The sequence below is a fragment of the Pararge aegeria genome, chromosome 22, assembly GCF_905163445.1.
Source record: "Pararge aegeria chromosome 22, ilParAegt1.1, whole genome shotgun sequence".
NCBI lineage: Eukaryota > Metazoa > Arthropoda > Insecta > Lepidoptera > Nymphalidae > Pararge > Pararge aegeria.
In genome coordinates this window covers 14,255,379-14,270,500 of record NC_053201.1, presented here as the reverse complement: position 1 = coordinate 14,270,500, position 15,122 = coordinate 14,255,379, and the positions used below count along the sequence as shown (strand labels likewise).

Genomic DNA, 15,122 nt, shown 5'->3' with positions numbered 1-15,122 from the left:
CAACATGGCGGCCGGTATGTCTATGCACGCAATGGCGTGTTTGTGTGCTGTTTAGTTTTTCTGTTATACTAACTGTACGAATGGTGACCACTCTCCCCTAAGTACTGATTACGACAACTACAAGAATTTTCCTAGTATAGTGCTCTTCGCTCTCGTGGATGCTAATTACAAATTCTTGTTTGTTAATGTCGGAAGTAAAGGGCGTATTTCCGACGGCGGAGTTTTTAAAAATACGATTTTATATCGAAAATTAGAAAACTGTCAACGGAACATTCCTGAAGAGCAGATACTACAAATACCGTACATAATGAAAATACCATATTTCATATTGGGCGACAAAGCTTTTATGCTTACCAAATATACTATGAAACCATTTGAAGGTAATCATGAGGCGGGTTCCAAAGAAAGAGTTTAATTACAGACTTAGCAGAGCTCGCAGAGTCGTTGAAAATGCCTTTTGTATTTTAAGTTCAGTCTACAGAGTCCTTATGGTACGATTCCACCAAAATAGTGTGCAGCACATTTGTTTACAAACATTTTGTGCAAAACTCCAGCAGTGCACGTACTAAGCTGGTATCGTGTCTAGCTGCTGTCTCCACCGGCAAGGTTGTGCGTAACTTTTGTAAACGCACAATATGGCACACTTGTGCACGAACATGTTCACTGAGAAGAGTTGTCTGTCTTCAGTTGTTAATATGGACGGGCGGGAAAACGTAGTGCTTTGTGCTGCAGCTTGTGTTTTATTAAGTCTTCTTAAAAAGAAACGAAGAAAGAAACCGCGTTGTTGGGTGAGGCCTTTCCTACAGCGACGAAATGAAGAAACGAATAGATTTGTAGAAGAAATAAAAATAGATCCATTGAGTGGATTTAAAAATTTCACTCGAATATCGTGCGAAGATTTTGAGTTGCTGGTCAATGCAGTTAGTCCTCTTATTGCTAAGCAAGATACAAACTACAGAAAATGTGTCCCTGTTTCAATAAGGCTTGCAATTACTTTAAGATATCTTGCTACTGGAGATTCTTTTGCAAGTTTAATGTATTTATTTAAAGTTTCAAAAGAACTTATTGCTCGGATTGTACCTGAAACCTGTAAGGCGTTGATAAGCGTGTTGAATGAAAATATTAAGGTAAGAAAATAAAATGACATTTAATTTTAGTTACTTTTATTGCATTACATATCATGCCAAGTTAATATTTCGCTGTCATTCTGGCGTAAAAGATCTGAGTCATCATTATCACGGATCTGAAAACTTGAAACTCGGATCTGAGAATTCGACGAATCTGAATACGGTGAAGGCATTGGAGTCGCAGTATATTTTCCAGTACCAATAATAGCATCATACAATAAATTATCATTATCTCTTTGCACTAAAATCTTCGTCCGCTCATCTTTAATTTTCCTTAACTTCGTTGCGACGGCTGCAGCAAAAATGTCGTCATCATCATGTTTTTTTGCTTCCATCTGCTTGTTTACGTTATCCATAATGGACAAAGCATGAGCAATTCTCGGGTCTTCATCGACAGCACGACGTTTCTGCGAGTTCTTCGGAGCTTTAAACTTTTCGACTGGCCTTTCATGAGGAGATTCTTGATCTTCATTCACTGTGTGTTCCTGGATATCTTGTGTTAGCTGAAATAATAATAAGATTTCTTTTTTCAGATGCCTAACACTTCAGAAGAATGGATGATGATAGAACGTCAATTTGACCATCTATGGAATTTCCCTCATTGCATTGGGGCTATGGATGGCAAACATGTTGTTGTTCAAGCTCCAAAGAATACTGGAAGTGACTTTTTTAATTACAAAGGTGATTTCAGCATTGTACTTTTAGCACTGGTTGATGCAAATTATAAATTTACGTACGTAGATGTCGGTTGTAAAGGAAGAATATCGGATGGTGGTGTCTTCAAAAATACTGGATTCTATGCTAATCTTCAGCAAGGAAAATTAAATTTGCCTCCACCTTATGCGCTACCCGGAAGGAACAAACCAATTCCACATGTCATTGTGGCAGATGATGCTTTTGCATTAGATATAAATTTAATGAAACCATATCCCGGTCAACATGACAAAAGATCAAAAGAAAGAACATTTAACTATCGGTTGAGCAGAGCGAGACGTGTTGTGGAAAATGTATTTGGCATTTTGTCCGCTGTATTTCGCGTACTCAGAAAACCTATACTGTTAGCTCCAGAAAAGGCACAATTGAGGCCACCAGAACCAGAGCGGCCCAAACCACAATTTGTGATATATTAGTTGACCACGGCAATGCTCCTTTTCAAACCCTTAAGTTCATAGCCAGAGTGGCTCAAAGGTAATTTCAGTAAACAATCATAGATGGCGTTAAAAAAATTGTTCTGGCATTTTGATTCTTAAATGAATATTAATAGAGCATAGTGGCCCAGATCACTTGAGTCACTATAGTATCTGCCGCCATTACGGCTCATGTGACATGGGCCACTCTGGTCTTTGGTACTTACGTGTAAACATTTTTGGTGTTGTGGGTACAAAACTGGTGTTTTTACGCAATAAGTGTGTATAGATTAGTTATTAATCTACGTGAACGTGCGGAAAGGTGTTGGCGGTACAGCAATAAGCTTAAGAGGTAAGAATACCTGTTATTAGTCAGATATTTTCTTGTTTTTTCGATGTCAATAAATTGTAACCTACAAATTAACTTAATTTTTACTATTTTTGTTTCGAACAGATCTAGCAGGAGCTACAATGATTGAAACTGAGAATGAAGCTGCTGAAAACATTGAGGATGACATACTAGGTAATTCTTAGTTTTAAATGTTGAGTTTTCGTTAGGTTATTATTTAATTTGTTACTGTATTTTCATTGACTATTTTTGTTTGGGCCAGACCCAGCAGAAGCTACAATGAGTGCAACTGAGAATGAAGCTACTGACAACATTGAAGGTGACTTACGTGGTAAGCTTACGTTTTTAGAGTTCCGTAATAAAACAATGTGGGATTTTTTTTTCGCGTATTAGACTATTGAAGGAGGCGTTCTTGGATAGATCTTTTGAAAAAAATTGAGGGTGCTTATGAGAAGTTTTAATGTTAAGTTTTCGTCATGTATGTAGGTTGTTACTTACTTTTCTGATTTTTATATATTTTAGCTATTAATTTACGCTATAATAATTAGTTAATAATTTTATTTTTGCAGATATATTTGGATTGAGTCCGGTGGAGCCCTATGAGGATTCGGGTTCTGAGTATGTCCCAGAACAACGTAGCAGGAGCTCATCGAGGAGTTTACAAGACATTCTTGGGGACTCGTCTACTGAAAACAATGAAGAGGGTCAGCCATCTTTTTCAACAAACAAAGATACAAGGAAGCGTATGCGCAAAGAAAGTTTATGGAAAAAGAATGTGAGAAAAAATAAACGAGCTAGAGGTGAGGCATACGTAAATACAAAAGGCGTTCTCATTCCTGCTAAACAAATAGATACAGGTCTTCAATGCACCTGTAATCAAAAATGCCATGACAAAATTGTACATGACAGACAAAAACAACTTTTTTCAAAGTTTTATGCCCTAGCAAATTTTGATTTGCAAAGTGCATACCTATATTCACTCATACATGTCGTGATAAAAGCAAGGTCTTATGTGAGAGTTAGAGATACCACATCGGATCGGGTAGCTGGAAACGTCACATCGAAGCCCAAGGAATTTTCTCGATTGTATCACTTACCAGAGGCGAATGGAAAACATATTCGTGTGTGTAAGTCATTTTTTAAGCAAGTTTTTAAAGTATCGGACGGACGCCTTACAAGGGTTCTGAAAAATAAGCCTCTTGGCGATCCCGCTCCCATTGATAAAAGAGGCCGGCACATTCCGTCGAATAAAACTCCAGAAACAAAAGTAAACGAAGTAAAGGATTTCATCAATACTTTTCCGAAATATGATTCTCACTACACAAGACACAAAAGTGAATCGAGACAGTACTTGCCTCCTCACTTAAATTTGTCAATAATGTACTCTGAATACAAAAGTAAGGTTGCAGGACCAGTTTCAAAATACATATTCGAAAAAATATTTAATGAAAATTTCAACCTCACATTTCATGCTCCAGTAACTGACTCATGTAAGCGATGTGACAATTTCAAAGTAAAAATTGACGCTTGCGATAACAACGAGCTTTCTAAAAAAAATGAGCTTACTATCGCCAAAGAACTTCATTTGCGAAAAGCAGAATCTGCGATGAAAAATTTAAAACTTGACATGCAAAATGCGAAGCAGGATAACGATACTACCGTTATAATCTTTGACTTAATGAAGACTCTCCCAACACCAGTAATTTCAACTGGTATTTGCTACTACAAGCGTCAGTTGTGGACCTACTGTTTAGGCATTCATAATGCTGGTACAGACGAAATGTTTATGTATGTCTGGGATGAATCGACAGCATCCAGGGGACCACAAGAAATAGGTTCATGCCTCCTAAAATTTATCAGAGAACATGTACACACAAAGAGGCTAATCATGTACTCTGACCAGTGTGGCGGGCAAAACCGCAACATAAAAGTTGCAGCGTTATGTATGCATATTGTTTCTAGTCCTCAATTTACAGTGGAAAATATAGACCACAAATTTACGGTCAGCGGACATTCTTTTTCATCTTGCGACCGGGCTTTTGGCTTGGTGGAAAAACAAAAGAAGTATTTCCCAGACATATACGTTCCCGAACATTGGAACAATGTGATATTAGCAGCAAGAAAAAAGAAACCTTTCAAAATTGTGGAAATGAAAGGAGATGACTTTATATCCACCAAAGCCTTGGAAACTAATATCACAAACAGGAAGATCGGCGTTGATCGAAGTAAAGTTGAATGGCTTAAAATACAGTGGCTTTTGTACAATAAAAGCCATCCATTCTCGATGTTCTTCAAATATTCCAACGAGCCAGAAGTTCTTTTCGCAGAGGTTAATTTCAGCAAGAGGTCATCCAAAGATACGTCAAACTTTGAACTCGAGATTTTATTTCCAGAGGGAAGAAAAATCAGCCATGAGAAAAAAAAAGACCTTCTATGCCTTTTGGAATATGTTCCACCTATCTATCACCCTTTCTATGAACAACTCAAAGTCTCCTCCAATGCGGGGAATGAACTAGATGGTGCAATTAGTGATTCTTCGACTGATTAACTGACTGGCTAATTTAATACTTTGTCATGTTATGCCTAAGATAGTCTTAAGTTGAAATAAAAACTATAATAAATTAATAATATATGAGTTTAAGATAAATCTAAAGTTTAATAAAAATTACACAGTAATAAAGGAGCTAGTTCTGAGTTTAATTTGTAGTATTTAAGTTGAAAAATGACAATTTGCATTTAAATTAATAAAAAAGGTGATAAGGTTCATACATATTGGCCTATTATTTATACACTGTTTATAAATATATTGTCAATGCTAAGTGCCATAGTGGCCTATCTGCAAAAAAAATTACAAATAACAAAAATACTGATTATTTTTACAGTTCATCTAAATTTTATCAATAACTAATATCATATTTTACAAATTTTGAATACAGTGTCTATGATTTTTTTTTTAATTACATCTACTTAAAATTTCACCTTAACTATTTTGGCACATATCCACATAATAGTAGCTTGTGTTTGGGTCACTCTGGTTCTGGTGGCCTCAATTAATAACATTGACATGTTGTTACTTGCATAATTTTTTGATGACACAAAAGTCGTCTGCGCAACTTTATACTTCTTTTGGCAGTTTTGATACTGAGAACCAAATTACTCATAGCACTATCGATGGAAGTTGGCGGCGCGATGCACCCATGGCAAACTTACTACCCTTAAGACATATCGGAAGAAGACCATCTGGTGATGCGAAAGACATACGAGAAGAATTTGCACATTATTTCCAAACTGACATCGGAATGGTGGCATGGCAAGAAACACTAGCGTAAAAAGCATAACTAAAAATAAAAGCAGAGGTTTGAAAATAAAAAATTTAAACGTACCTGTTCATTTATTTCGTCCAGTGAGTTCACACTGGCATTCGGTTCGTCCCTTCCATGAAAGAAATTCAAATATGCATAACCAAACCATTTTGGCTTGTATATGTTTGATATACCAGAACCTGAAGATTTTGATTCCGCGATTTTCTTCTTTTCTCTTCGATATTGAGCCAAAATAATTTTCCATTTTCTCATTATCTCAATCGAGTCACAATTGAAACTTTGAGCCAACTCTAGAGTGGCATCGTGTTTTTTGTTTCTATTTTTATAATCATTGTGACTGGAATCCCATAGTAGAGGATAAGTTTCAATTGCTTGAATAAATTTTATAATTTTATCATTCGTCCAATCCATACTTAACTTAATCAAACAATGTGCGCGTACACATAAATGTTTTCGCTCCGGTAGCGGAAGCAAGACTGAGTTCGCGAACAACAAGCGTGTACGCGTCGACAGGAGTCCATTGCATGCATGTGTGCGCGCACAAAAGTATACAGATGTGCGCGAACATTTCTAAAATGTTCGCGCACATTTTGTTATTGTTTGTCGGAGTGAGTCGACCAGCGTGAACATTTGTGTCATACACTGTGCGTTACAGTGCCGCACAGTTCGGCACATTGGTGGAATCGCATCTTTAGGAAACCAATCCTCCTAGAGCCAGAAAAAGCTACAAAAGTTGTCTTAGCAACAGTGTATTTATATAATTACTTACGAAGAAATAACTATTCTATTCCACCAGAATATTATGATAGAGAAGTTGATGGTTCATTTATTCCAGGTCAATGGAGAAACAATATTCCATCTACAGCACTATTACCTCTAACGGCCATTCCGCGCAGAGGTGATGTTAGTGCTAAAGATATTCGTCTACATTTAGCAACACATTTTGTAACAAACGGAATAATTCCATGGCAGCATCAATATTAATGTTCAACTAATTTTGAAAATAAACATAAATAAAGGACTTACGTTATCTATTCCGCCTTCTTTTGTAATTCCTGTGTCATCTTTATTTGACATAAAGTCAAAATATTTGAAACCAAACCACTTCGATACATAAATTTCGACAGCGCCTGTAACAAATATGTAGACGTTATAGGTTATTTTTCATTTCCTATGGTGTGTCCTATAGTAAATGTTGTACATATTGATATTTGATAATGAGATTAACTAATCTAACATTCACTATAATTAAATAAAAGAATCCTGACCTGAACCAGTGATATTACTTTTTCTCTGCTTTGACTTTTCGCGTCGGTATGAACCTGTCAATGAGTCAAGTTTCTTTTTCAACTCGGGTATAGGTAACTTCATTTCCTTAGAGATCTTCCTCCAGCAATCTTCTCGCTTGTTTTTATTTAAATGATCTGGATCTTTCGAATCCCATAACATTTTGAAGCTTCCGTAAAGTTGTATTAAGCGAATACTGTCTTCTTTATCCATTTTTGATTCACTGGCTCGCGAATGTCGTTACGTCCGTCCACACCGGGCGAGCAGCTCAGACTAAGCCGCCTTTGAGCATCGGCAAAAACCGACAACGCATGGCTCGGGGCCGAGTGGCGCTCGGCCGAGCCAACGTGGGCCCGAGGAAGCCCGAGCGCCGTCCACACCGGCCGAACTATTGGCTCGCGAGCGGGACTTGCGAGCCGCGCTCAGCCGGTCTGGACGCGGCTATAGAGTTACCTAAATTGAAAAAAAATGTTTAAACCTTTGTAAAAGTAAACGAACTTTTAAATAAGCATTTAATGTTATTGAGTACAAAAAAACATATTACACAATTTGTTGATTCTGCCACTACGAGTTACTTTCCGCTGCATGGGTGAAAACGCAATATGGTTGTCACCCACTGTAACTTTCTTTTTAATGTCAGGTTCTGAAACTTTAACTAAATTACTACCCGGAGTACCCTCATCTAAGGTTTCAAACGATTGGTAATTGAATCTTATAAACTTTTTCTCGCCTACTTATCACCTTGTATGGGCCATCATAAGGAGGTTAGAGTAGTTAGTTTTTAGCATATTTGCCATGCTCGCAATACCTTTCGATGCTTGATTCTCCTACCAAGCCTGTCAACAGGCTTTGTAGGAGAATCAGAAGAAGGAGAATGATAATAATTTTGACGAATGAATGAATGGTTTCCTGCATTTGAAATCAGTTTTGAATATTTTTTTATCACTAGTGTCATGTTTTTGACGTGCCGCTGCGACATCAACAAGTTGATCTAAAGATTCCCATTTTATATCAACAAAATCCTCTAGTTGGTTCATAATTTCGACGGCCTATGGCATACCTTCTAGAAATCGTGTCGTTACACTTCATGTTATACCACGACCATGTGATAATCCTTGAGCTCCTGTGTGGATAGTACGCATTAGCATCTGTTCAATAGTCATGTCTGTCCATGTTCCAGCCCTAGATGTATCAGTTTTACGAACAGGAAACTGTCCTTCCTCAGTGAATAGTCGATATTAGACGAAGGAGTCGAAGAAGACGTTATGGATCCCAAATCCATAACGTCTTCTTATGTGCAATTAACAACAAAAACAAATCTGCTGCAGATATATTTGAATAGCTTTGACGTAATTAATTTGCCCAGCAGCATGATAAACTAGTAACATTTCTTGAACGCAATATAAATGCAGATTCCAATTTCCTAGTCTCTCAGCTTCAGTATATCGTATCGCTATTGAGATGAAGTTAAAATACTGGATCCACAGTTCAGCAGTTGTACCCCGTTCTTTCAGTGCTTCGGCCGCACTGCTTAGAAGATTTTTCATAGCAGTAAAATCTTCATCATCATTTATTTTACGTAGTGATGGTGGATTTATTGACAAGTCTTCTCGATTCGAAGGTTTTTTTGGTTGATGATCTCTATAATTTCTTTAGTAGTTGCTGTAGCCTGACGCATCCACTGGTTTTTTTACTCTTTCTATGTTCGTATGGCTTTCGATGTTTTCAGCTGACTCTGTAAATTCTGCAAATAATTCTTTGCAGAATTTACAGAGTCAGTTAATTATTGTTCCAACAGCTTTAAAATAAGACATTAGCGAGCATGTTGTGCAGTATACATTAAAGATAGATAGATAAAGTCTTTATTGCACAAATTAAAAGCGAAAACAAGAAATAACAAAACAATAAAAAATCTATATATATAAGATGCGCAAAGGCGGTCTTATCGCTTTAAGCGATCTCCTCCAGACAACCCTTTATGGTAGAGAATTAGGTTAGGGAAAACGGGATAGTGCAACCAGTGATACAATTAAGTTAAATACATACATATAATTATAATATATACATACACCTCCTCAAACCTGCAAGTCGTCAGCGTACAAGTGATATGAAGATATAACTGAAGAAATTGAATTTATATATAAGGAAAAAAGAAGAGGAGAGAGAACACTGCCCTGGGGCACTCCGGACTTAAGTGAAATGAAAGAAGAAACTTTTTTGTCTAAACGTACACACTGCTGACGTTTACATATGTAACCCTGGAACCAATTAACAACAAGTTGTGACATATTTATTGACTTTAGAATAGCCAGAAGTAGGTCAAAGTCTACGGTGTTAAACGCGTTACTGAAGTCTAGGATAGCTATTACAGTAAGGAATTTATTATCAATAACAAAGCGAATATCGTCGCAAACCTTGACCAAGGCTGTAACTGTACTATGTCCACGCCGAAAACCTGATTGGAAGGGGCTTAAGATGTCATATCTTGTTAATTGAAGGCTGAGTTGCTGGTGCACAATACGTTCAAGAACTTTAGATAGGTACGGAAGAATGGAGATAGGTCGAAAGTTTGAAAGAGTTGAGGGATTGAAGACCTTAGGAATTGAAATCACATATTCTTTACACCAAACAACGGGAAATGTACCTGATGTAAGGGAAAAATTAAACACATGGCATAATATTTGTAGAATACAATCAAGCGCCATAATAATCATTTTCCTACTTATACCATCACTTCAAATCGCATCTGATTTAACAGCCAGAATGTGTTTCTTTACTTCATCTGCAGTTGTGGTACTGAACTGGAATTCTACTCCAACTTTTGCTGGCAATAAACTGAGGTACTTTAGCGTACCTTGTTTAACTGATACATCGAAGGGCCACGTGGATGCGAAATGTTTGTTCAGACAATCTAAATCAAACAAATGTGACACTTGCTGACGCTGACGACCAATACCCAATGATGCTAAAAATTGCCAAGTTTTGCCAGAATTCTTTGGGTCCACCGAGGAGTGAATATATTGGCGCTGAGCATCTCGACAAATTCTGCTACACTGGTTGCGAAGTCTTTTATATTTCTATAAATTCTCGTCGGTAGGGTTCAACTTATATTTATTTTTAGCTGTATTGCGTTTAGTCATAAGTAGTTTAATATCATTAGTCAGCCATGGTGCAGGCAGATGTTTTAATTTAATACGTCTGAACGGAGCATGTATGTCAAATATGTGACTGACCTTGTCAAGAAAGAATTAAAGATGTTAAGCTTATCATCTATATCATTATAAATAATCAAATACAAATACTAAATCAATATAATAAAATACTATAAGTAATATATAAATAAAAGTAAATAAAAGAAGATAAATAAATAATATATAATATAATAAAATATTAAAGGGGTTCCCTAAAGCTACACGTAACGTGCACTTAATAATACTATTCTGTCCACCAGCAGGTTCTTGTAGGAAATCGCTTAATTACATCAAGAAATTATAATAATCCAAAGAGATAGTATAAAACATAGATATTATTTACTAAAATAAAACTCACACTCTACAAAACGTCAATGTCAAACATTTATGTATGTATATATATAATAAAAGGTAAAACATAAGAAACAAAATCAAAATATTAAGTAAATTTACACACACCTCACAAAGACAGAGTCTTTAATTTGGAAAATTAATTTAACTACTCCGTAATAGTATACTCTGAGATACATTAAATTAGACTCCGCCATTCCAACCCATCTTACTGTGCAAACAATTCTCTAACCATTTTCTAATTTACGGTACGCTTTAAAATTAGAAGGAAAACAAATGTGTTTGAGTAAATAATCAAGTAAAAAGAAATCCTGTATAATTTGAATGTATGATTTATTATTTTACGATTGCCAAAACGAACCCCACACCGAAAGCAAATCAAATCACCAAAATCGAAAAATTGTTCACAAAATAAGACATCCAAGAAAAACAAAACGTAAAAAAAGAGAATTAAAAAAAAAAAAAAAAAAAAAGGTTGCCAAAAACTAAAACCAATGACAATTATTTATCAATTCAAATTTGACATTGCAAAATTTGAAGTTGACATATTACAATTTATTATTAATTGTATTGGCTCCTTATTTCAAAATGATAATAAGGAGCCAATTTTTAGTAGCGATATATTATATTCATGATAGTCGCCAAAATATTTAACGCATAGCCCAGGTTTTTTAATGCAACTGGGACAATAAAATAGGGTGGCTTTGCGAATTTTTTGCGTATTTAAACAGTATCTGCAATATTTTCGTTTAGTTTTGCCAGAAGCGTATGTAGGTAAGTTAGCTATTAAATGTATAATATCGTCTTTTTTTTTTGTGCCAGTCGATTATGTAGCAATATTGTTAACGCCTGTCTGTCTATCAGTCAGTGTGTCAACGTTTAATAACTGCTTAAACAATTTTAGATGAAAATCGAAAAATGATTTTGCGTTTCTATTATCACCGGTTCGTTTCCTTTGTTCATTGATCATTACGTGTACTATAATTTTTTTATACCATCTGGTTTATTTCTTATAAGATGTATTATATCATAGCATTTGATCTTTTCTATCAACGCTTTTCATATAATTGAACTCGAGCATGCCTATTACTAGAATTTACAAAATCTGAGTGATGCTCACTCAGTTGATCTCATGAGTAAATTCCTTTTGTGCCTGTTCGCAATTGGTGACGCATACGCCACGGACATTGTATCTAGTAAGCAGTGTACCTTTAGCGATTTGAGCTTTAGTAGTACTTGGATTCCTAAATCTATTGGCTCTAAGTGTACCAGTTAGATAAGTGCGTTTATCCAGTAGCTTTCCTGCTAGTGACACACTATTATAAAAATTGACAGTATAAAGAGCTTCGCATTTAGGTAATCTTTTATAAGCATCATCACTACTGTTTAGCATGACCTTTGCCCTGAAGTTCGATATCATGTGATCCATAATACATATGCATTTTCTGCGTTACGCCATTTGAATCCGTAAGTACGTACATTTTCAACTCCATATTTATGACTTTTGCCTTGAATATATTGCCTTATTTTAAGCGAATTCGCGTATGATAATTAATGCTTGTAACCAACTTTGACATAAATGTGGAGTTAAACAATAAATTGAAAAAAAAAGATAGCAGAGTCAGCTGGAGCAATATTGAAATGGTTTATGTTGGTAAATGGGAGCGTCTGCAGGAAACCCGCTGCAGTCCATCCTTCACGCTCTGCTTGATCAGAAGGCAATTCTTCATCTTCGGAAGAAGAAGAGGAAGAAGTATTGAACCCTTCTTCCCTATAAATGAAAATAATTTACAACCTTGGTATATAGAAATGTGAATGTGCTTATATTAAAGGTGGCGCAATAACAGAATATGGCTTACAAAATACAAGAAATAAAAACTAAGAGGGTACATGAATATTATTGTTTTAACCCAACTTTAGATATTAGTAATATTGCGGGGATAAAGCGACTTGGAGCACTTTATTTATCGCTTCGTATTGCATAGTCTTGAGAGACTTCACAACATTAGCATTCGGTTCATATTTGGGTTACGTAAATATGACCACGTATCACATTTTCGTTCTCGTCTCAAGTGGTTACCTATTCGAATTCGCCGGAATTTGCACATTCTTTCTATTCTCTACTGTGTGTTGTTTGGTCCTTCTTATCCGCCTTATTTAAAGGAAAAATTTGAATTCGCTGGTCGCCCAGGTGAAGTTCTCCGTACTGCAAGGAAGCTGATCTTAAGGGTGTCTTCACATAATTCATCTTTCTTCCACCGATTTTTCACTATTCAGGCTGTTAAGCTTTGGAATGCTTTGCCTCTTGAAATCTATTACCATTTTAAAAAAAATTGTTGAAGATCATTTTTTGTCTGAATCTTCGGAACTTTAACATGCCTATTCCCTTCTGTATTACTTGGGGTTTGACAATATTGTATATATTTATGTATTATTGATATTAATTTTTTTATAATATGAGCTTTTATAATATGATTCCTACGGTGATTTTGGACCTACCAATGCATAAGTTTAAGGAATCTGTTAAAACACATTTATTACAGCAGCAAACACATTTATTACAAGGTTGCTTGGAAGCATCCGGCGCCGCTTTCGGCTCTCACAAGATAGAAAAATGAATGTTAAAATGTAAAATGTAAATTGTTGATGTTGGAAAATCGTTTGTGGAGATTTCAATATAAATCTATTAAAAAAATAATAACATATCTCACAAGTTTGAAGATATAATAACTAGCCATAACCTTAAAATATCAATCTGTCAACCAACTAGATTAGTGAGTGGGACATGCATTGACAATATTATACATAATATATACAATAGTAAAGCACAAGTAATTGATTTGGCAATGTCTGATCTGTGCTCAACTATTAAAATGTCCTGTTAAAAAAAAGCTTTTACCTTAAATACTGGTCTGTAGAAAGACGCGACTATTCAAAAGATAATTTAAGTAAATTTAAACTGGTACTCCAATCCCTAACTTTCTCCGAAGTTAAAAATCATAAAGGTCCCAACAAAGCCTTTAATGTTTTTTACGATACTTTCAAGTTATTTTACAATCTCTGTTTTCCTATTATTCGAACAAAATTGTCCATACATAAAAAGCTGCAGTGGATCTCTAAAGGTATTAAACGTTGTTGCATAAAGAAAAGACGACTTTTATGGTCATATAGGCTAGCACCTAAAAATAAACAAACAAGTGATTATTTTAAAGCATATTCTAAGCGTTTAAGTAAGATAATCAATTTAACACAAGCGTCCCAAAATAATTACCACATCAAAAATAGTATAAATAAGTCCAAAGCAATATGGAATGTAGTTAATCAGACCAAAAGCAACTTCCCTAAAGAAAATATTCGGCAAATAAAAAATGACGGTAAAATTATTACTGAACCAGCTGAAATTGCAGAAGCATTTTAATGATTATTTTGCAAATTTCTGTGTCTCCTTAAAAGGTAAAAGTAATCATCGTCATACATTTAACACTAATTGTGTTCAGTCTATATTTCTCAAACCTGTAATCCCAGCCGAGATCACAACAATTATAAAAGGCTTGAAAAATACTAACAGCACAGGTTATGATGATATCTGCACTAAAGTAATCAAAGAGACTTCTAATATTATTTCTCCATTACTGTCATATTCAATTAATTATTGTTTTCGAGAAGGTGTATTTTCCCAAAAATTAAAAATATCAATTATTAAGCCCTTGTCCTAAAAAGAGGACAAAGTAAATATGGCATTCTATAGACCGATAGCTCTTATATGAATATTTTCTAAAATATTTGAGAAATATATCTATAAGAATCTTTACTCTTATTTAGAAAAATACAATATGTTATCTGGACAACAGTTTGGCTTCAGAAAGAACAAAAGTATAAATCTCGCGATTCACAATTTTATTCAGAAAGTTTTGACTGGTATGGATAAAAAGTTATTTGTATCAGCATTATATATGGATCTCACAAAAGCGTTTGACTTTGTAGATCACTCCATATTACTTAAAAAAACTCAATGGCTTTGGTATAAGGGGCAACGCTCTTAGTCTTATAAAATACTATCTTAGTAACAGGAGTCAAATAAACGGGTCACACATGGAGTTCCTCAAGGCAGTATATTAGGACCACTTGTCTTCCTTATTAACAAATAGATGATATGCCGAAATCGACAAATATTCCCATGGTCCTCTTTGCTGATGACTGTACAGTAATATATATTAGAAAATAACGGTAGAACAAGATAGATTTTAAACATAAAATGATGATGATGATGAAAAAAAGCTTCTAAACTATTAGGATTTATTATGCGACAAGGTCGAATTTTCAAAGAAGCTAAAACAAAAATTAGTCTTTACAATAGTCTTGTGCGC

The 15,122-nt window shown here is 35.2% G+C and overlaps 2 protein-coding genes across 3 annotated transcripts; one reads left to right on the top strand and one right to left on the bottom strand.

The window, feature by feature from the left end:
* Positions 1-1,171: 1,171 nt before the first annotated feature.
* Positions 1,172-6,178, bottom strand: LOC120633561. Its single transcript, XM_039903770.1, has 2 exons — positions 5,987-6,178; positions 1,172-1,630 (listed from the first exon to the last, which is right to left on the bottom strand). The coding sequence occupies exons 1-2, from the start codon at positions 6,176-6,178 to the stop codon at positions 1,172-1,174; spliced, it is 651 nt and encodes a 216-aa protein (XP_039759704.1).
* Positions 2,202-5,663, top strand: LOC120633899. 2 transcript variants are annotated; one of them, XM_039904291.1, is made up of 3 exons: positions 2,202-2,777; positions 2,866-2,934; positions 3,173-5,663. In XM_039904291.1, exons 1-3 carry the CDS (start codon positions 2,726-2,728, stop codon positions 5,149-5,151), a joined length of 2,100 nt encoding a protein of 699 aa, XP_039760225.1. In that variant the 5' UTR covers positions 2,202-2,725; the 3' UTR covers positions 5,152-5,663. The 2 variants fall into 2 exon arrangements, with proteins under 2 accessions (XP_039760225.1, XP_039760226.1); XM_039904292.1 differs by lacking the exon at positions 2,866-2,934.
* Positions 6,179-15,122: the final 8,944 nt, after the last annotated feature.

Coding starts and splice junctions, on each gene's coding strand:
- LOC120633899 (XM_039904291.1), top strand. CDS start 2,726: ATGATTGAAACTGAGAATGAAGCTGCTGAAAACATTGAGGATGACATA. Junction 2,778..2,865: donor CATTGAGGATGACATACTAG/GTAATTCTTAGT, acceptor TGTTTGGGCCAG/ACCCAGCAGAAGCTACAATG. Junction 2,935..3,172: donor CATTGAAGGTGACTTACGTG/GTAAGCTTACGT, acceptor TTATTTTTGCAG/ATATATTTGGATTGAGTCCG.
- LOC120633561 (XM_039903770.1), bottom strand. CDS start 6,178: ATGAGAAAATGGAAAATTATTTTGGCTCAATATCGAAGAGAAAAGAAG. Junction 1,631..5,986: donor TGGACGAAATAAATGAACAG/GTACGTTTAAAT, acceptor TTATTATTTCAG/CTAACACAAGATATCCAGGA.